Raw genomic sequence first — 22,940 nt, 5'->3', positions numbered from 1 at the left:
TAAAGTCAAGTTCATGGAAAATTGTGAGCCAAAAATGCTGTTGAAGCAAATGTGCATTACAGCACACACTCTAGGGTTAACCCAACAATCACAGCAAACTGAATTGATCGTGATGAACTTAAGGTGTAATTTTTCAGTAAAAACAAGAAGAGCAGCAACTAAAAACCATGGCCAACTCAAAACAACATGAAAAATGTCCTAGAAACAATACATCTTTCCTCCAAATGGTAGGAACCCCAACTATACTGGTTGGGGGCTCGCACAGTAGAGGTTTGCAAATTGCCATTCACTCTGTGGCAGAGGCTTCTTAGAAAAATCTGAGTCTTCAGGAAACCATGGTCATGAGCTAATTTTAGTTTTGAATACAAGATTTTAGTTTTGAATACAAGATTTTAGTAACTCTTATACTCATCTAGTAGGTTACTGCTTGTAAACAGCTTATAAAACAAATGAATAAGTAAACAAACAAAAAACACTATTGACTTGAGAATCATTTGCCAGTAAGACTGATGGAAAAGATCTGCATTTGGGAGAGTGTGGGGTTCATCAGGCGAAGTCAACTGCATAAATGAGAACCACTGGCAGCTATTTGGAGCTGTGGTTGCCAGATGAACTGGAGTAGCTGGGCCTCCTGGTTTATCCCAGCTGCCCATGGTCCACTGGTTTTTAAGGGTCCCCGGTGGTACGAATGGTTAATATGCTTGGCTGGTAACTCAAAGGCAGGGGGTTTGAGTCTACCCAGAGGCACCTCAGAAGAAGGCCTGGTGATCTTTTCTGAAAAATCAGTCATTGTAAACCCTATGGAACCCACTTCTACTCTGACACATGGGATCACTATGAGTCTGAGCTGACCCAAGGCAACTGGTTACCCACTTGCTCACTAAGTGACTCATTATCATTATCCTTGTCATGTGCTTGGGAACCCACATGGGAGTGTGGCTGCTCTTGTGATGCTTTTCCCGTTTCCTTCTGAGGAGAGATAAAAGGTAGTTCTGGCCACAACATTTCTGGACTAGAGCCTTCTACAACCTTCTCACATGTAGCCATTTTATAAACTGAGTGTGATGACTTAGGAAATAAGGTTAAGAAAGAAAAGTTAGGTTTTCGGCTGCTGGATATAACAGATACAAGAACAAAAAATGTTTTTATGCCAATTTCTAGGTATAACACTTTAAAATTTCAAGCATAGAAACCTCCTCTAATTAAGTTTTAAACACCTGGACTCAAAACTGGGAGCTTTCAGGTCTTTAGGGGTAGCAGGTATTGATATCAATAAAAGTGTGTTAAAAATGTAAACTTTTGAAGATTAGTCTATACATTATGCATTTATCTGAAAACATTAGAAATTCTGAACAAATTTAGCAATAACAGATGTGTGTAACTGTTTTCTTTAGCTAAGCTAGGATGTTTTGTCTCTCTGCCTCTCGTGAAAGGCAAAGTCAGATGACATACTTTACAAGTGGAAAACATTTAATTTTTACTTGAATATAGGAACAATTAGGACAAGTTCCCAAAGATACAAAAACACAACATAGGTAATGATCATAGAATAGCTTACTCACGGGATATCCTAACACTTGTGTATGGAATAATTCTCATTACGTAGTAAAACGGAACAGAGCATGTAAACACGTATTAGAAATTCTAATATAAATTTAATTTCTAGAAAAACAGCAAAGGCTATAAAGAAAATAAACTGCATCACCAGACGTTTACAAACTCCTACCAAAAGTCTACAATTTTCTGCAAAAGAAAACGTACTAGCTGCTTCAGGATGTGGGCAAGACAAGTGTGTTCCTGTGGTAACCATTTCCCAAAAAAGAAAAAAAAGTTATAAAGAAAGACAACTCCTTTGCTAAGCTGCAGTCTACCAGGTCTCCTGATTTATGAGAGCAACAAGAATAGAAGAGATTGAGCGGTTTAAGAAATAACTTAGAAATAAATATGTCATGAATCAGGAAAATTTGTCGATTGGAATAGCTTTTAATTTATAATGGAAAGAAATCTCTTCATGTAGCTTGATATTGTCAAAGCATTTTGTTATGAGGCATTTTACTTTAGGTTGACATACTGGATCTACAATGCTACAAAATAAATAAGCACATATATTCCTCAAGGTTCTAGTCAATCCTTCCAAAGTCATTGCCGTCAAGTCGATTCCAACTCATAGTGACTCTTGAGGACAGTGTAGAACCACCCCTAAGATTTCCTAGGCTGCAGTTTTTATGGAAGCAGACTGCCACATCTTTCTCCCTTGGAGCAGTTGGTGGGTTTGAAACATCGACCTTTCAGTTAGCAGCTGAGCACTTAACCACTGTGTCCTCAGGGAATTGACTCCACAGGCTTCAGCGTTAGCTCTCTTTCAAGCTGTAAACTCTGTGAGGGCAGTCAGTCCTCGCCGGTACCCATTGCCATCGAGTCGATTCTGACTCATAGTGACCCTATAAGACAGAGTAGAACTTCCCCATAGGGCCTCCAAGGAGTGGCTGGTGGATTTGAACTGCCGGCCTTCTGGCTAACAGTCGAAGCTCTTACTACTCCACCAGGGCTCCAGTTAGTCAATCCTTATGACATATTAATTCTTTTGGTGATACAAATTCATATCCATTCAACTAAAATATGTTGTACACTTAGTTTCTCGTAATCTTTCCTTATCTTTTTACCACCAACTTAACTTCTTTTAATATTTACATAATTAGTGCTCCTTTACCCTGTCGCCTGTTCACTGTGTAAAATTCATTTTATTCATTCATACTCTCAATAAGCATTTATTATTTACTACATATCAACTTCTTTTTTTTTTTTACGTATCAGACAATGACTGGGTCAAATCATCTTTCCTTGTCTTTTTTCACACTGAATGCACCACTCTTGGGAATTCATTCAATAATTATCCCTAATAATACACGGTCTCATTTTTCATTCCATTCTGTTGATCTACCCAGAACTTCAATAGCCATTATTTTTACATCTTTTCTTCTAAAGATGGGCTGGAATGGGGTAGGGAGAGGCAAGTGGTAAGGACACAATTTAATATTTATTTCTTGCAAACAACAAACAAAGCACTTGACTAAGTGTTTAACACAGATTACCTTAAGTTTCACATCAACACAATGAGGCTGGTATGTTTTTATCCCCAGTTCATAAATTGGGAAACTGAGTCCCCTAGCACTGAAGGGATTGGTCACCTCAGGTCACATAACTAGTAGATGATAATGTCAGTATTGGACTCCTAGTCTGTCTAACCTAAAACTCTTAAACAATTTTTCTGAGAAGCACAGTTGGCACCCAATAACATTTTTTAATTAAATCTTTCAATATTGTTTTAATTTATGCTACTCATAAAACTTTAACCCCCTCTTCTTCCATTTTGCCTGCAAAAACAATATACTTTTCAGATTAATTACTAAGTAAATGCCTTTTAACAGTGGTTTTTGAGTCAAAGGTAGGCCTTGTGCGCCAAGAAAAAGAATGCAAATAAATAAAGGATTTTTAGAATTATCTGCCCAGATGATGTATGGAGCTTGATGTTTTCAGACTACTCTTCCAGTGTCACCGGAATAATAGATAATAGATTACAAATAATCTTGACATTTAAAAATTAGTACTGTAGGTAAAAATAAACCAAGGGAAAACAGAAACAGAAAAAAGTCCATCTTTATGAATGGGAATAAAATTAAATATCACAAAATTAATGTTAAAGAAAAACCATTTATTATGTTGCATTCTTTCTATTTAGTCCTCATCAGTGGGTACCTTATATTCTTCATAATCCTTGCCATCTAGCAAATCCCTTTTCTCCAGTTCTATAATTTGTTCTTCAGAGGGCTTAGCTGGTAGATACTTAATTTTGGCTTGTTCATAAATGGGTTTTCCATTAAAAAATAGTTCCTTCCAATCATGCATCAACTTATATGGAATCAGACTACAGCAAAAACAAATAAAAAGAGAGATAGAGAGGTAGAAAAAAAGCTAGAAATTAATTGATAGTCAAATACACCTTTATCTTAATCTTTTTGATATTAATATTCATGTAATTAACTCACTTTTGTCAGTATTAAATAGAAAACACTGAGGAATGTTTTTAAAAGTCATCAAATATGTTTAACGATAATAAAACCACCGTACATTAGTTTTTTCTGTTACATATTATTTTATAAGTATGTAAACCTAAAAAAAAAAAAAACCTAGCTGTCATCTTAAAGGGGCCTTGGAAAGAATTCAGTCTCTTCATTTTGCACTGAGACCTGGAGTGAGGTCATACAGCCATTTGATAGCAGAGCTGGAAATTAAAGAACCAAAGTTTTCTGATAATGTTTATTATTTTTATATATAATAGTATACTGTTCTGTTAAAAACTAAAAAACTCGTTGCCACCAAGTCAATTCTGACTCATAGTGACCCCAAAGGACAGAGTAGAACTGCCCTATCAGGTTTTCAAGGAGTGGCTGATGGATTTGAACTGCCGACCTTTTGGTTAGCAGCCAAGCTCTTACCCACTGTGCCACCAGGGCTCCATTGTTCTGTTAGGGCACAGGAAATAAACACTTACGGACAGCCAGTAGCATTCAGTAACATTCATTCATTCATTCAAAGCGACTAAGTTCCAGGCAGTTTACTATGTGTTAGGAATATAATTGCAAGTGAGATCCCTGACCTCAAATGGCAGACACTGGGGAAGAAGGACTGAGAGATAATCACACAAATGAGAGTTCTGAGTGAGAATGATAGGGTACAGTGTGAAAGCAGAGCAGTACAAACCAATTTAAATTGGTCGTCTAGGAAGGTCTCTGAGGAAATGAGCATTAAGCTGAGGCCTCAAGAATGACGAAGAGGTCACTAGAACATACTGACAGGAAAATGGCTCTAAGAGGAACAAAGTGTGGAAAGAAAGGAAGGAAAGGGTCTGGCATGGTTCAGGTGCATTTCTCTAAAAAGAGTTGGACAACTGAAATTACAACTTAAAAAGTGGTACTTCAAATAAATGTGCAGCTTGAAATGTGACCATATTATGTTTTCTATGAATAAAACATTAAGCACTGTGAAAGGCTACTTTCAGGAGCCCTGGTGGCGCACTGGTTAAAGCACTCAACTGCTAACTGAAATGTCAGCAGTTCAAACCCACGAGCCACTCCATGGGAGAACGGTGTGGCAGTCTGCTTCTGAAAAGATTTACAGCCTTGGAAATCCTATGGAGAAGTTCTACTCTGTGCTACAGGGTCACTATGAGTTGAAATTGACTTGATAGCAACGGGTTAAAGGTTACTTTACCGAGCCCTCATGGTTCAGCGGTTAAGTGCTCAGCTGCTAAGCGAAAACCACCAAACCTGGCAATCTGCCCCGGTAAAGATTGTTGTTGTTAGGCAACATTGAGTCAGTTTCGACTTATAGTGACCCAATTTACAACAGAAAGAAAAACTGCCCTGTCCTGCACCATCCTCACAATCATTGTTATGCTTGAGCCCACTGTTGCAGCCACTGTGTCAATCCACCTCTTTGAGGGTATTCTTCCTTTGCCCTGACCTTCTACCAAGCATGATGTCCTTCTCCAGGGATTTGACCCACCTGATAACATATCCAAAGCATACAAGATGGAGTCTTGCCATCCTTGCATATAATGAGGATATTGGCTGTACTTCTTCTAAGACTAATTTGTTTGTTCTTCTGGCAGTACATGGTATATTCAATATTCTTCCCCAACACCATAATTCAATGGCATCTGTTCTTTGGTCTTATTTATTGTCCAGCTTTCTCATGTATATAAGGTGACTGAAAATACCATGGCTTGGGTCAGGCACACCTTAGGCCTCAAAGTGATATCTTTGCTTTTTAACACTTTAAAGAGGTCTTTTGGAGCAGTTTTGCCCAATGCAATGCATCCTTTAATTTCTTGACTGCTGCTTCCATGGGCATTGATTGTGGAGCCAAGAAAAATAAAATCTTTGACAACTTCAATATTTTCTCCATTTATCATGATGTTGCTTACTGGCCCAGTTGTGAGGATTTCTATTTTCATTATGTTGATTTTGAGGTACAATCCACACTGAAGGCTATAATCTTTGATTTTCATCAGTAAGTGGTTTAAGTCCTCTTCATTTTCAGTGAGCAAGGTTGTTTTTTTTTTAAGGTTGTGTCATCTTTACACAGCAGGTTGTTAATGAGTCTTCGTCCAATCCTGATGCCCTGTTCTTCTTTATATAGTCCAGCTTCTCGGATTATTTCCTCAGCATACAGAGTGAATAAATATGGAAAAAGGATACAACCCTGAGGTATACTTCTCCTGACTTTAAACCACGCAGTGTCCCCTTGTTCTGTTTGAATGGCTGCCTCTTGGTCTATGTACAGGTTCTGCATGAGTGCAATGAAGTGACCTGGAACTTCCATCCTTCACAATGTTATTCATAATTTGTTATGCTCCACATAGTCAAATGCCTTTGCATAGTCAATAAAACACAGGTAAACATCTTTCTAGTATTCTCTGCTTTCAGCTAAGATCCATCTGACATCACTGATGATACACCTTGTTCCATGTCCTCTTCTGAATCCCATTTGAATTTCTGGCAATTCCCTGTCAATGTACTGCTGAAACTGTTTTTGAATGATCTTCAGCATAATTTTACTTGCATGTGATATTAATGATGTTTGATAATTTTCTCATTCTGTTGGATCACCTTTCTTTGGAATGGGCACAAATATGGATCTCTTCGTGTTGGCTGGTCAAGTAGCTGTCTTCCAAAATTTCTTGGTATAGAGGAGCGAGCACCTCCAGTGATGCATCCATTTGTGGAAATATCTCAGTTGGTATTCTGTCAATTCCTGAAGCCTTGTTTTTCGCCAATGCCTTCAGTGCAGCTTGAACTTCTTCCTTCAATACCATAGGTTCTTGATCATGTGCTACCTACCGAAAAGTTTGAACATTGGCCAATTATTTTGGTACATGACTCTGTGTATTCCTTTCATCTTCCTTCTATGCTTCATGCATCCTTCAATAGTTTGCCCATAAAATCCTTCAATATTGCAACTTGAGGCTTGAATTTTTCTTCAGTTCTTTCAGCTTGAGAAATGCAGAGCATGTTCTTCCCTTTTGGTTTTCTAACTCCAGGTTTTTGCACATATCATTATAATATTTTACTTTGTCTTCTCAAGCTGCCCTTTGAATTCTTCTGTTCAGCTCTTCATCATTTCTTCTATTCACCTGAGCTACTATACATTCAAGAGCAAATTTCAGAGTCTCTTCTGAATCCGCTTTGGTCTTTTCTTTCTTTTCTGCCTTTTTAATGACCTTTTGCTTTCTCCACGTATGATGTCCTTGTTGTCATCCCACAACTCAACTGGTCTTAGGTCATTTGTGTTCAATACGTCAAATCTATTCTTGAGATGGCCTCCAAATTTCAAGGTTGTATTTTCATTCTCGTGGATTTGTTTTAATTTTCTTAAGCTTCAGCTTGAACTTGCATACGAGTAATCTATTGTCTGTTCCGCAGTTGGCCCTTGGCCTTATTCTGACTGACGATATTGAGCTTTTCTGTCAACTCATTCCACAGATGTAGTCAATTCGATTCCTGTTTTTTTCCATTTGGTGAAATCCATGTGTATAGTCACTGTTTATGTTGTTGAAAAAAGGTATTTGCAATGAATGAGTCATTGATCTTGCAATGTGATCTCTGGTGTCAACCAATCCTTCTAGTTTGTTTCCAGCTTTCACATTCCAATCCAGTAATTATCCATGTATCTTGTTGCATGTTTAATCAACTTCAGACTGAGAAGTTAGTAAAAATCTTCAATTTCCTCATCTTTGGCATTAGTGGTTGGTGAGTAAATTTGAATAGTAGTTATATTACCTGTTCTTCCTTGTAGGGGTATAGACATTGTCCTATCACTGACAGCATTGTACTTCAGGATAGATCTTGAAATGGTCTTTTTGATGATGAACATGATGCCTTTCTTCTTCAATTTGTCATTCCTGGCATAATAGTTCATATGATTGCCTGATTCAAAATGGCCAATACCAGTCCATTGCAGCTCACTAATGCCTAGGATGTCGATCTTGATGTGTTCCATTTCAGTTTTAACAACTTCCAATTTTTCTCGATTCATATTTCGCACACTCTGCATTCCAATTATTAATGGTGTTTTCAGCTGTTTCTTCTTATTTTGAGTCGTGCCGCTACCAGCAAATGGAACTCCCGAAAGCTTCATTCCCACCTGTATCATTAAGGTTGACTCTACTTTGAGGGTGCTGTTCTTCCTCAGTCATATTTTCAGTGCCTTCCAACTTGAGGGGCTCAGTTTCCAGCACTATATCAGACAATGCTCTGCTGCTATTCATAAGGTTTCATCGGCCATTTCTTTCAGAAGTAGACTGCTAGGCCCTTCTTCTTAGTCTGTCAGTCTAAAAACTCTGCTGAAACTTGTCCTCCATGGTGACCCTGCTGGTATTTGATATACCGACAGCAAAGCATTCAGTGTCATAGCAACACACAAGCCACCACAGTCTGACAAACTGACAGACACATGGTGGGAGAATTTAGATATAATTTTTAAATGGAAAAAAGACATTAATACACCTTAAACAAAGCTGGTTAGTGGGAGAATTAAGTCAGTAACCAAGGTCATCTGGGTGCTACTTCTTAGTCTTCTTTTCTGAAACACTTTGCCTGTATTTATCAATGTGCAGTCTCTTTTAGAATTTTATCATTTTTCATTATCTGCTTTGTTTCTACTTACTTATTTGTTAACATTCGATAGTCTGCCACTTTAGTGGACAAATCAAGTATGTGATCCAAAATTTCTGCACACAATGAATAATGCTTTTGGTAACGAGCTTGAGCCCTTTCCACAGCAATTTGTTCATGAATTGCCTTCTCCCTGAGGGCTTGCTCCTCAAAATCAATCTTGGCTTGTTTTGCTAAGGCCTAAGAGAGCAAAAAGAGATATTTTTATGTCACTATAATTACACAAACATTCAAATGAAAATAATGTCATAATTTTCATAACGCCAAAAATTAAATAGAATGGAACCTCTCTTTACACCAAGAAAAAATTAATCATGAATGAGCACTTTCTCCTTAATACGTTAAGTACTGAGTATGATGGCAAAGACAATATTGGGAACATTCTACCCTTAGCTTATCTTATAAGTTAAACGTACAAAACAGAATACAGTGAAAATGGCGTAACTAGGGAAAGCTAATGTGGATTAATGATAAACTGGACCTTAAACATTTAAAAAGGATTACTGAGCTCACAGACTGCAAATGGTCAGGGCCTGGGGATCACAGAGAAACAGCAAGTCTGGTGCCACATCCCAAGCATAGCTGACCCCTCACCCATCTCAGAAGGCTCAACCTTGAGGCATCTGCTGTGGCCAATCCCTTTTGTCTTTAGTAGGAGTATTCTAGGATACTGATTGTCACTTAGAAAATATTCTGGAAATTCCCCAATTAGACTGGTTTGAGAATATCACACAATTGCCAACAAGTGTTTCCCAGTTCAAACAGCACCACCACCACCCCTTGCTGTTACAGCCTTAATAAACTGATAAAGAATCATTTATATAAACATTTATTTCTATAGAAAGTAAAGAGACACTTGGTTCGTCAACACTTTCTACTTGGTTTACACCATTAATTTCTTTAGGAAACCCTTTCTTCACCCAAAGCAGGAAGGTCAAACTCAGCCCAGCCAAGCTGAAAGTAACACAGTATTCAATTCCTGCCGGTCAAATAGCCAAAATGTTGCTTTTCAAAAAGCTATGCCAACTCCTTGAGAAATCCCATCATGTCCTAATATGCTCCAGAAACATGACTCGCCTCCTGTAACTCATTGCAGTGAGTGTAAAATTGAAGTAAACTTGGACTTTGGGGGAGCTGGGGTCAAACTGAGGCTCCAGCTTGTGTACAAAATTCAAGTACTATCCGGGAGACATTGCACAAATCATTTAGCCTCTCAGGGCCTCTATTTCCTCAGTGTAAAATAGGAATATTAATAGTACTTGATGTACTCAGAAAAATTAGCCAAACATCTTTTCAGAGCAAACATTTCTATATCATGATACTACTCATAAGTGACTAGATATATGCCAATGGACGACTGTGGAAGGTTCATTTTGTTTTGTTTTTTAATTTAGTTATTTTAGTTTTCTTGCAAAAGGAGTTGGGCTGAGTCACCTCTACGTCAATTTTGCATGTTCTGCAGGCTCAGGAATTACACCAGAATTTGTGGTTGTTGTATTGTTTTGTAGGCTTTGCTGTGGTGGAGAAAGAATGCAGTTTAAGTACAAAGCTTTATGGCACACTCCATGAATTGTGAAGAGTCCAGAGAAAGGAGGAATGAAAGAGAGCAGGAGTCATTACATGAGAATTTACGAGAGTGACATTAATGTGAGGCCTAAGGCTGATTCATCCCGGAGTGCCTGTGAAATATGTGCAAATATCGAGACGTGATGGAATCTAAGACTCAAAGGGAACAACAGAGTTTCTCTATCTAGAAGAGCTTTCAAACTTGGGTCGCTGCTATCATCTCCTTCCCTTCTGCCCTCCTTTCCTTTCCAGGTATCTAGTCTTCCTTCTTTTATACTACCCCCCAGCCTGCCTGCTGAATACACCACTATTTCCTGCTGCATTACAGCAAAGTGGGTTGCAGCCTAAAAAGAGAATGAAGAAAAGGAAAAAGGAAGTATGTGGGAGGTAATAAATCTCAGTGGTTATGAGCTGGAGCTCTGGAGTCTGGCAGAGCTGGCTTTGCTTGGTGCTACACTACTGACAACCTGTGTGACCCTGAGCCGTCTAATCTTCATTTTCCTCATGTGTAAAATGCAGATAAGAAGAGCGTCTACCTCAAATGGCTGCTGCGAGAATTATATGACATATGCATGCTAAAACCCATCATTTCTAATGTAATCAAATCCCACTCAATTCATTCAAGTCTACTCTCATCAAAGAAGAGGGATGAAACAACTACACAGATAATACAGCTTTTGAGGCCAAAGAAGAAGCTCGGGGTCAGTGTCCACACAGCTCAAATTCACAGGGTATGGCTCCTCCTCTCTATCCCACCCCAGTCCCAACATTTTGGCTGTATCTGTTCTATAAAGGGAAAAACACAACTTTCCTATCTCTGGAGAGCATGGTACTTTCCAAGTGACATTTCTAAAAATTGCATATTTTGGCAAAAGCTATACTGCACTTTCACCGAATATCCTAGTGGGATCCATGAAGCTGACAAATAAAGCACTGCCTTCCCGTTTTCTGTAAGATTTTCTCTTCTGCCTGGTCTGGTTTTATGAATGTTTTATGATAGTAAAGGTAGGTTATCTAAAATGCAATTCATATTCACTTTCTACCTCTTCCATCAAATCTGGACTAACAGAATGAATAGATCTGAAACAGTTCTCATAGGAAAGAGACAAGAAGTGGTCCATATAAACCATGAATAAACTAAATCTGTTTTGGTTTCTAAAATCTACCTCCCTCCCTCCCTCCCTCCCTATCTATCTGTCTGTCTATAAAGTTAAAAAAAAAAGCAATGTATTAAGTATTTCAAAGATTGGGTGTTTTGATTTTCAGAGCTATTAAAGCATTTATACCCAAAGCCACCACAGTAACAAAGAGCATACCTAGCACCCAGATCATTCTTAACTACAATGAACCAGAGTATTTTGGAGAAATGGCTCATTCTGGTTCTGAGAAAGGAAAAGCACAATGTGGGCCTGAGAAATCTTATTTTATCAGAAAGCAAGAAAGTGCTAACTAAAGACTAACTGTATTGGTGAAAGAGGCAGCTTAAAAGTACTCTCGCTGGCCTGAGAATGCACACCTAGACTGACCAATACCAAGACCCGTTCTCATAAAGTTAGGGGACTTTAAGGAAAAAGAAAGTCCTTTGGGCATCTAGACAATAAAAGCAATGACTCAAGAGAATAAAAATTAATCATCTTTTTGACAGCAACACTTATACCCGAGGAAAATAGAGTAGCATGATTTAAGATATTTAAAAAAAGAAAATGTGAGCCAAGAATTTTATATCCAGGAAAATTAACAATTAAGTATAAAAGGCCCAAACTGTTACCCATATAGAAGAACTCAGGGAATATTGTTCCCATGAGAACTTCCTGAGGGTATGTCAGAGAAGGGCCTTCAGACGATCAAAATGACAAGACAGATATTGACATGAAGACTGGTGGTGAACGTTAAATATCCAGTCATCTGTAGAACCAAGACTAAAGAAAGAGATTTTAGTATACAATGGCTATTTACTCTCTCAACGTAGCTGCACAACTATAAAAATGTGAAGTGAATAGGGAGATTATAAATATATTAAAAAAAAGTATCTGTTATTAGGTGATTGGTAACGAAATATGGATTTGTTTACCATAGCTTGGTAGAAAAGATAAAAGATAACCTTAGAAAAAATTTCAAGGGAAATACTATTTACCGCTTCTCGATCAAGAGCATCCTGGAAATTTTTAAGTCGTCTTTCCTCATACTGTTTTTCTCTGAAAATTCTGTTCTGCCATAAGACTTCCTTTTCGTGCCGAACATGCATGAGCTGCACAGCGATCCTGCGCTCCTGCTGGGACTGCCTCATCAGTCGGTTAATCAGCTGCTCCTCCCGGTAAGCCTCCTGAACGACACCATGGGAAGAGCCAATTATTTGTCAAGGCGACGTCTAAATTCCCCTTCGAGCTAGGAAGCCTATACATAAATAATTTTAAAAGGCATAATAATATTTATTTCAGAAAACTCTGCCATTTGATTTGTTTGAACATGGCAAAAATCAAATTATAAAAATGAAAATTTCCAGCAGTAGGTTGTATGATTCGGTTATCTAGAAACATTATGGTATTGCAACTCCCAATCATTTTAAATGAATTACTACTTCCTTTAAAATCTGATCAGAAAACAAAATTGGTGATTGTTTTCAAGGATTTATAAATCAGGGATATAATTCTCAATTTATAACATGTGTCAAGAGGCAGAGGATTATATTATATCCACTTTAATATAACTACTAGTTGTAAAATGTATGCAGATATTTTCTATCTAAAGATGGCAGATCTGATCAGTTCCCCGTGGGCACGTTACAATTCCTGTGTGAGGAAAAGCTAAAAAGTGATAGGATGGAAAGGCTGAAAAGCTAAGGGAAAATGACCTACTGCTTACTTTAGAAAATCTGGAAGAGAATTTAGAAGTTTTTGGCTATATTAAAGTACTCCAAATACTCAAAGGGGAATCAGCAAATGAACAGTAGAAAAAGTATTAAACTGGGAATCAGAGGACCTGGCTGCTAGAGTCCCAGTTCTACTATTAATTAGCTGTGTGACCTTGGGCAGGTAACTGGGGCTCTTTTTTTTTTTTTTCAGAGCCTCTGTCTTGGTAGATAAAATGAGGGGTTTAGATGGGAGATGATCTCCAAGGACCCTTCAAGCTCTCTCACCCTGTACAAACAGAGACATCCTGTGGAAGGAGGAGGTAATTATAGTATTCAATAGAAGAATACCTAAACATTGAAGATTTCTATTTAACACCCAATAATTCAATAATTTAGGAATAAAATCGGGCATTATTAATAACATTTCAAATGATCTCTCCCACTTTGAAATTACAGGAGAAATACAGTATCTTTGACAAAACCAAGGCACTGATAACAATAACAATGTGGTAAATGCCAAAACCAGAACTGGGAAATAATGTAAAAATGGAGATTAAATAAAAGCTAAACTGAAAAATGACATTGTTTCTGTTAATAAAACGCATTATATAAAAATACAATCATGAACAACTTTGCAGACATATATCTCTTCTAGTTATAAAATTCTAAAGTTTTAATGTTAATCATTTGGGGTATTTGAAGATCCAATAGTGTAGACGAGGCAGAATGTAAAAGTGGCTGCAACTTATTCCTCTTTCTGCATCCACATCCCTGCAGCATGACCCTGAAGATATTCCCATCAAGAGATGGAATCTTTTTTTCCACCCCAAACAATAATTTGGTCATGTGATTTGGATTGACCAATGGGACATGAACAGAAAATATACTTGGGGTCTGACTTTCTCATTACCCTTGGAGCCTCTGCTGCCACCACATGCATTACCCCAGCCTGTCCTACTGGAATATGAAAGACCACATAGAGACCGGTCCAGTTTTGCCAGCTGGGCCCAGTGAAGCCATCAGAAATCAAACAGCCCCAATCAACCTACCAGCTGACCAAACACGTATGAGTTGGCCCAGCTGGGACAAACAGGCACAGCTGAGCCCAGCCCAAACTGTCAACCATGTTTTGGGGTGGGTTTTTACAATAGATAAATGGTACATAAGGCACAGTCCCAGTCATCTTTTAAAAATATATAGCCTTGTTTTTTTTTTCTCCCAGTGGATGCCAGGAGATTTGGCTGTGTTATATGGCAAAGCAATTTAGTGGTCAAGATGACATCTGGTTATTCTGACCCTTATGAAGAACAAACTTGATTGATCAAGTAGGGGTTGATTAACAACACATTATGAACAAAAAGGAAAGAAAAAAGGAAATTAACTGTGGAATGGTTGAGTCAATGCAATGCATATGAAGCTTCAGTATGAAGAATGGGCAGGTCTATTAGGACTAGATCCAAAAGTTGAGTGAAAAAAAAAAAAGATTTATTTTTTGTTCCATTGGTAAGTAGTTCATGTTTTAGAAACAACTTGTTTTCCAAAATTTCATGGAGATGTGGGATATATTTTCTCATAGAAACAAAGCTATAAGTTGTGGTGAGGTATTCAGGGTAGCTGACAGATACCTGTTGAATTTAGAACATAAACAAAATATTCTGTATTTCCAATGAATAAAATGGAAGTTAATAAATAATTCACTGCTCTGTTTTAATTGTGAAATAATTGTATTTAACCATACTTGGAGAGTACTTAGGCAGGTATAGAATCCAGAACATCCTAAACATGATTGCCAGGCTTTCTGCCTCCACCCTGAGTGGGTGCTAGAAGTTTATGCTGGGCCACAAGCCTAGCTTAATTCTTCAAAAATGCCAGAGCTGCTTTTATCGTTGAACAGGGCACCAAAGGAAAGTTCTGGCAGCCAAGTATACAAGCGAGTTTTAATTTAAGAAGCAGGGGGTCAGGGGAAGGGGGAGTCTGGTGTTAAAATACCAGCTCTCTTTTCCGAAGCATAGAAAAGGTTCTGGGTTGAGTGAACCGCAAGTGCCAGCTGCGATGCCAGCCAAGTGACCACAGAACCAGCTGGGTGCTAAATCAAGTTCCCAGTCTGAATATTTTCACTTAAATTTCCATAAGGTACTTTAAAAAAAAAAAAAAATTTTTTTTTTTTTTTTTTTTTTCTGACACCGAACTCACTAACTACCCTCCAGATAGATCTGGTCCTTTCCCAGTATTTCCCCATCTCAGTTCATGACCCTACAATACTATAATACTAAGTTTCATTAGGGTCATCCTAAATTCCTTCTTTTCTATCATTCCTAATATCTAATCCTTCAACAAGTATTCAATTTTGCCTTCTATATATTTCTTAAAACCATCCCTCTACTCCATTCTATACCCACTGACACCACCCCTGCCTTGGCCAACACCAACCCCTTCCTATGGTATCTTCCCCACCACCTCACTCACAAAACCCATCCTCTAAAAAGTCAAAATGATCTTTTTCAACTTTAAATCTCATCATTTCATTCAAGTTATTACATTTCTTTATGAATCACTAGGCAAGACAACAACTTGAGCATAGCTTTCTGGCTCTCTCTTCACAATTCCAACTAAAATAGGGGTATATAAACTCCAAGGGAAAACTACAACAACTTGGAAACTAGGGGAAAAAATTTTCAGGCATTTCTAATAGATGTAGTGCAAGTGAAGCCAGAAGAAAATCATCCAGGGTTGACAGGTGATTTACCTTCTTGAAAAGCAGCAGGGACTTCTGGGAATCAAAGAAAATCCTAGCCTTGACAAATATAATTTTCTCTTTGTGAATTTCCCATTTAACCCCTGTGGAGCAGTGGCACTGTGTCAGCTGCACAAAGAGGCAGCGGACAGTACACTAATTGAAGAGGAGACAGTGGGAGTGGTGGCCCCTTCAGTAAGCCCCGGGCCTGGCTCCAGGAATTGCAGCTGTCCCAAAACAGCGAACAAGCAGCCTGGAGATGGCGTTCCCTTGCTGGAAATGTCCAGAGCTCTGACTCCCTCTCATATCCCTCAGGTTGCTGGATCCCTGAAGAGACTTCCAGCTAGAGTCTTGAAAAGTCAATGCTAACAGAATTCAGTTGGAAAGTGAAGAAAGTCAGAAATAATTAATTCATCCCATTTTCCAGGTAAACACCAGGCCTAGACTGTAAGCAGAAAAACAATAACAAAAAGTCTTGCAGCCAACACACAAACATTCTGTAACAAATGGAAGCATGTTCAAAATTTCACTGCTAGTTAATGAAACTTGAAATGGGTAGCTATTTTAAAATCTACTTTTTGATTTTCTCATTTTCATCATTTATAGCTTTTAATTAAAAGAGTAAAGATAGTACATGTGAATCGAAGTAAGAAATAACCTTCTAGCACAAAGAGACATGCAGAGTTATTTTTTGAATAAAGGAAGTGTCTCCAAATTGTCTTTTACCTTTTATACATAAAGATTTGTCCTATTAATGATCACAGCTGAAGTCATCTTTCTCCTCAAGCCTATTCTTATCATCTTCCATATCTCAGCAAAGACACCTCTATCCACCCAGCTGCCCAAGTGGCCTTTCACCCCCACATCTAATGAAACATTAAGTCCTATTGATTCTACTTCTAAATTAGCTCTTGAAGCCACTTCTCTCTATCTCCATTACCATGACTCTAAATTTAAACTGGGATCATTTCTCACATGGATTATAGCAACAGCTATAACTTGTTTTGCTCTCCTGTTATCCTTTCTCCAGACTAAACCGAGTAATCTTCGTAAAGGCAAATCTGACCTTGTGACTCTTATTCCCCTTTGCACTCTGGACAAAATCTCCTATTTCCCTCTCCATAGCTTACAAAGCTCATTATGATTTGGCTGTTGGTGATCCCTTGAGTGTCACCAATATGCTGCTCCAGATCTCAACTTTTAGTTTGCTGGCTGCACTGAGCCTTTTTATGTGATATTCTCTCCTCTGGAAACACACTGCACCTTCCACCATTTAGGCATCCCTGGAAACGGCTCCACCTGAACCCACCCTACCTTCAGTTAGCTAATTCCTGACCCTTTCTCCTTTTAGGTCTGTGTAACCATACTCCAGATACCTTCTCCCAACCAAGCTGGGTGGGAACTTCTACCCCATGTATTACCCCCTCTACCCTCATAGCACTTTCACACTTTAATGCAATGGCTCGTTTGTAGATCACCCTCTAAAACAGCAAGCTCTGTGAAGGTAGGTTCCTTGTCTTGATTGTTTATCGTGTGTGTCCCTAAGCCTAGCACAAGCACCTAAAGCAGAGAAAAGGCTCGGTAAATATTTGTTCAATGAAAGAGAAGACCAGTGATTCTCAAACTGCGGCTGTATCAGAATCACCCAGAAGGCCTATTAACATAAACATCTGGGTCCCACCCCAGAGTGTCTGATTCAATAGGTGTGGGATGCTTCCAATAATCTGCATTCCTAAAAGTTTCCAGGTGATGATGATGTTGCTGGCCCAGGGAGCACAATTTTGGAAACACTAGGGTAAACCAATGAATAAGCTGAGAGTACAAATTTTCTGTGTTGTTTTCATAAAAAGTTCTGTTTTTCCCCCTCTGAAAATAATAATAGATACACATTGTTGACGTATATTTTAGATTCTTCAGCAAATATTTTATGTAGGTTTTTTTTTCTGAGTGTATTTGCTGTTATGATGTAAGGATGTACAATTGACATTTAATTCAGATTGGCAGACAACTGAATATTAGAAATTTGAGTCTGCATGTGTGTGTGTGTACATGAAAACGGAGCCAAAAGAAACACACACACACATATGCACATGCATATATGTATCTACGTATGTGTGTGTGTATTCAAGACTACATTTCATAAAATTATCAGCACTTTTATTTAACCGGTATCTAAATATCTTACCTCCTGTGCTTCATGGGCTATTAATTGGTCCATTAACAATCTCCGTCGTCTTTTCTCCCTCTGCTCTCGTGCGAGAGCATCTTCTTCTAGGCGCTTCTGAATTTTTTTAATGTATTCATCATCTGAGTAAGTGTTCAGCAAATCCGTAGTCATTTGGCCTGAGGTATCTAAAGAAGTCTTGGATGCACTAAGGACAATAATCTTTAATTTAGATTTTAAAAAATAATGTGGTAAAACATGCCACTACTTGTGACTATGGAGAAAGGCATGAGGAGAAGGCTCCCTTGATTGTTCTGCTAATTTATTAATACAAACATTAAAGCAAATATTAGATCTTTGGTGTGGCACCCATAGCTTATCAATGGGTTCCATTTGCTTCATGGCATTTCTGGCCTCTCTGTGAAGTCCTCAGCATAACCTTTCCAGGCCTAGAGCCTTCTTGTTCTTTCACTTCTCACAATCTTTACTCTACCTAGATAGTCTTTCCTTTGAACCATCTTTTCCTTGCCCCCTCATCATTTCTCTCCCTCTTTCTTCTGTGAGACTCTTGCCTGTTTTTGAACAATAGTAAGCACGCCTTTAATTACCCAAGCATCAGAAAAGGCACATATCTAGAACAGTCAGCCAGGTATACTAACGTCAAGACTCCAGGGAATACTTCTACTGGTGGTTCCATCCTCTTCCACTCTCCTCTCACCTATGAAAATTCAAGTTACTCTACAAGCTCCCAGATGAATCTGACTGCTTAGGGCAGTGGACCAGCTCTTATGGGAAGCTCAACAGTTGAATATTGACCCTTGCTCATCCTGCCACTCTTGCAGCCACATAGGTCTGATCTGGTCTCTCGCCAAAGTCCTGGAGACCTAAGTGAGAAGGTGTTTTGTTCTATCTCGTGTTCAAATTCCTAAAGGGTCAGGAGGCCCCTGGTAGTCTTCCTACCAGAAAGCAAACACATTCAGTGTAATGAGAAAAGTAGTGGCTTAGTATAGAACTTACGTATTCAATCAAAATTTATCTCTAGAAGATACGTTTTTATGTGTACGAGGATCAAATAATTGTCAATTCTTACCTGCACACCTCTTTAAAAAGTAAACAGAATATAACTGTACAATGGTGCGAGAAAAACCAGAATGTTACCAAATTTACTTGCTAAGAAATAATAAATTTTCAGTATTACAAATAATTATTTTTAATGTTATGCATAATAAATGTATTTGATTTAGACTACAACTTATAGTCTTATTCAAAAGACAAGGATACATTATTAAGTGTGTAGGTACTACATAGTCATCAATTCTCATATATCCAGAAGTACTCTTGGATAAGCATAGATAACTTGTGTTTAATGAAGTAATAATCATTGTATACTTACAGTACAGATCATATTGTATGTGTTAACTCTACGGTTGCTAAATTGTATAGACACTGAAGGGTCCCAGGAAAGGCAAGTACAGCTGCAGAGAGTATCATTCATCAATAAGTACACAAAAGTATTTCAATATTTTAAACAACCAAATGGCCATTCTGGTGGATACAATCTATACATCATTCCAGAGTGTGTGGCTGGTGAGGTGAGTGAAAGAGTTGGAAGACAATGAGTGGTTTCATGGGCCAGGTTGGGTGTAGTAGGGTTCAGGGTTCAGGGTTCAGGTGGCGGCTGCATGGGGGACTAGGCTTGGCTTATGTTGCTTTTAGGGGGCAGGGGCAATGGTGACAAATCTGAGGGGGGATTAGAAGAGGGCACTCTGCAGAGGATAGGAGGAAAAATAATGTATGTATTCTCCATTGTGTTTGATTTTCTTTCCATGACTGACTTCCTCATTTCTTCTTCTTTCCTAGCTTTTCCTTATTTGTCTTTATTTGACTTTGTCCCTCCCTTAGCTCACAGATATAATAAAGAACTGAAGAATATAATTTATGTCTGTTTTTCTTCTTTAACAGAGATTTATTTCCTATTCCATAAAATATAAATGAGTAGATTTTGGATAGTTTTCTTTACAAAAGGCAAAGAAACTCAAGTTGCTCTAACATATATAGTTCCCAATTGATTACATTCTGTTAATCGATGACCCCCCCCGACAGAAAAAAAGGGGGAACTTTATCTTTACCTAAATGAAGCCTATTAACCAGAGACTTTTTGCAATGCTTCGCTGAACTGTCTTGGTGTCATTTGTTCAAAAAACTCATTCAACAACTCTTAATTGCTGGTTCCTGTGCTAAATGCTGAGGATAAAACAAGGAGAAAAAAACTAGAGTCTAATAAAGGCTTTGCTGTGATGAATTTAAATAAGTACTAGTGCAAAACAATTCTAGCAAATATTTAAAAAATATGTGTGAACTTAAAACAGTACAGCGTAGAAAATAAACTCAACGTCTTCTAATAGCCACTTCCCTCTTGACCTTTACAGAAGTCATTAAAGGACCATTAATGTGAATTTCGTCTCATTTATCTTCCCTCATATGCCCTCTTAATGAAGATTCTGCAAAGTGAAAAGATTCCAGATAAACTATTTCTAAATACTCACAAGCTATGTGTAAAAGAGAACGCAGTTTTATGATTCTTAAAATATCTCACATCCCACCTTTCTTTTGCCTGGAGATCCTTTTTTATTAATGCTTCAAACTTCTTAATCTCATTGGCCACATCCTTTAAAGAAAATTCATTATCAGTTCTCTGCTTCTGAAAACCACTGAAAATCATCAGCTACCACATCTAGTCAAGTTTATAAGGTGATATGTATCATTCACTCTAGCTAATTAGAAGGCAAGATATGAAAAGTCTGCATTCTAAATTATCTTCATAATTTGTATAATTCTTATTTGCTATTTTTCAACTAGGCTAAAAATTCCCAAAAGAACATGAAAATTGCCTAAACTAAATCACTTGTTTCAGGATTCCAGTTCTGACAGCGTACCAAAAGTCATATAATGAGAATGGACGTTATCAGCAATCAGGACATTTATCTTTAATTGCAATTTTTTAAAACTTGAATAAGCATTATTTGTATATAAATTACTATTTCTTAAAAAAATTGTCTCAGGTATTTTAAACATTCCTTGTGCAACCTTATTTACTTTCTTTGTCCTCTGAAAATTAATTTAGCCCAACCACTGCCTATTGCAAATCCTTGTTAATACTTATTAATAAACTTTAATCAAGCCAAAGAAATACGATAATATCTTACTAAATGGGGTCAGAAGGAAGCCTCTGTGGGTGGTATTTTTTAAGAACCCACATACAGAACATTTTTTAGTATTTAAAAAAGCAAAGAAAGGTGGATTGATACAAAATGCCATGAAATTAGCAGTCAGAGGGCCCTGTCAATCCTGCTTTTCTAACACTGTGAACTTGGGTAAGTCAGATCATCTTTCCGAGTCTCAGTTTTTATGTACAAAATGGAGAAAACAATACCCTACTTAGAAATTTATTTACCAATTAGATAATGTGAAGTACTCAATCCAGAGCCTGGCATGTAGTAGATGCTCAATAAATAGTAGCTAGTATGGTGTAGTGGTTAAGTGCTATGGCTGCTAACCAAAGGGTGGGCAGTTCGAATCAGCCAGGCGCCCCTTGGAAACTCTATGGGGCAGTTCTACTCTGTCCTGTAGGGTCGCTATGAGTTGGAATCGACTCGACGGCACTGGGTTTGTTTTTTTTTATTATTCTTTTTTCTTAGTCACACAAAAAAGTATCATTAACAGTCATTGTAGCATTATACAGTGCAGATTGAGGGCATTAGTTTCAAAATGTAGTATTGCTCCCCTATGAAATAGAATCAGATTGTATTGTATGAAGTGATTAACAGTTGGTATGGTCTAGTAGAATATCACTAGTTTTGTTGTCGTTGTGTGCCATCGAGTCGATTACGACTCGTAGCGAACCCACAGGACAGAACAGAACTGCCCCATAGGATCTCCAAGGAGCAGCTGGTGGATTCGAACTGCCTGCCGATCGTTTCTTTAAGCAGCCTGAGCTCTTAACCACTTCACCACCAGGGCTCCATCACCAGTGTAGGTATCTTAAATTTAAACATACTTAACATAATGAAATTCATAGAAAAATAGTACAGAATGGTAAAGAGGAACTGAGCGAAAAAATTCTGTAGAAATAGAGCACAGATGATATGTGTAACATGATTGGCCCCTGCTGTGGCACAATGGTTAAGAGCTCAGGATGCTAACCAAAAGGTCAGCAGTTCAAATCCACCAGCTGCTCCTTGGAAACCCTTTGGGGAAGTTCTACTCTATCCTATAGGGTTGTTATGAGTCAGAATCGACTCAACAACAAGGAACTTGGGCTTGGTACCCATGGCAGCTCTGACCCATTGACAGCAATACTCGTCCTGGCCTAGTATGGTAGTAGCCTCAGGATCCTTCTCAACACGGGACTCCAGTCAGGGACTCACATTTAACAGGAGTTTGCCATGCCTGACCTAAAGCCAACATTCTCTGATTCTGAACAAATAAAAGTGTAAAATGGATATACACAAATTGGAGAAGTCTTCAATGAGAAGGGACGAGGTCAGAAATAATTTGACAATGAAGTGGCAGATTTTGGGAGGTCTCTCTGTATGTTTTAGGGAAAGACCATTCTTTTATTAAGACAAACAAATCACAATATTAAAGGATTACCACTTACCTCTGCCTCTTTCTTCTTTTTCATCATTTTTTGGGCCTCGAGTGCTTTCAAAGTACGATTTGATGCAGGTTTAGGAATCTGTATGATAGCTGCTTGGATTTTGGCCATTATTTCATTCTGACGTCTTCTCCCTAAGCGTTGCTGCATATCCCATATACATTAGTAATTCAGTTCATCAGAAAAATAGGCAATGCTACACTCTCACAGATACATATACTTTCAATTAATCT

At 38.1% G+C, this 22,940-nt stretch overlaps 1 protein-coding gene across 1 annotated transcript in view; it reads right to left on the bottom strand.

The window, feature by feature from the left end:
* The window catches only part of SPEF2 (sperm flagellar 2), a 219,544-nt gene that overhangs the window by 161,389 nt on the left and 35,215 nt on the right, over window positions 1–22,940 (bottom strand). The window contains 6 exon segments of the mRNA XM_023545418.2: window positions 3,757–3,925; window positions 8,728–8,915; window positions 12,436–12,624; window positions 18,072–18,258; window positions 20,654–20,718; window positions 22,711–22,851. Coding sequence (XP_023401186.2) covers window positions 3,757–3,925; window positions 8,728–8,915; window positions 12,436–12,624; window positions 18,072–18,258; window positions 20,654–20,718; window positions 22,711–22,851 — 939 coding nt within the window.

This window comes from Loxodonta africana, chromosome 2 (genome assembly GCF_030014295.1).
Source record: "Loxodonta africana isolate mLoxAfr1 chromosome 2, mLoxAfr1.hap2, whole genome shotgun sequence".
Lineage (NCBI taxonomy): Eukaryota > Metazoa > Chordata > Mammalia > Proboscidea > Elephantidae > Loxodonta > Loxodonta africana.
Note: the sequence above shows the minus strand (reverse complement) of the source record. Positions and strands in the feature narration are given on the sequence as shown.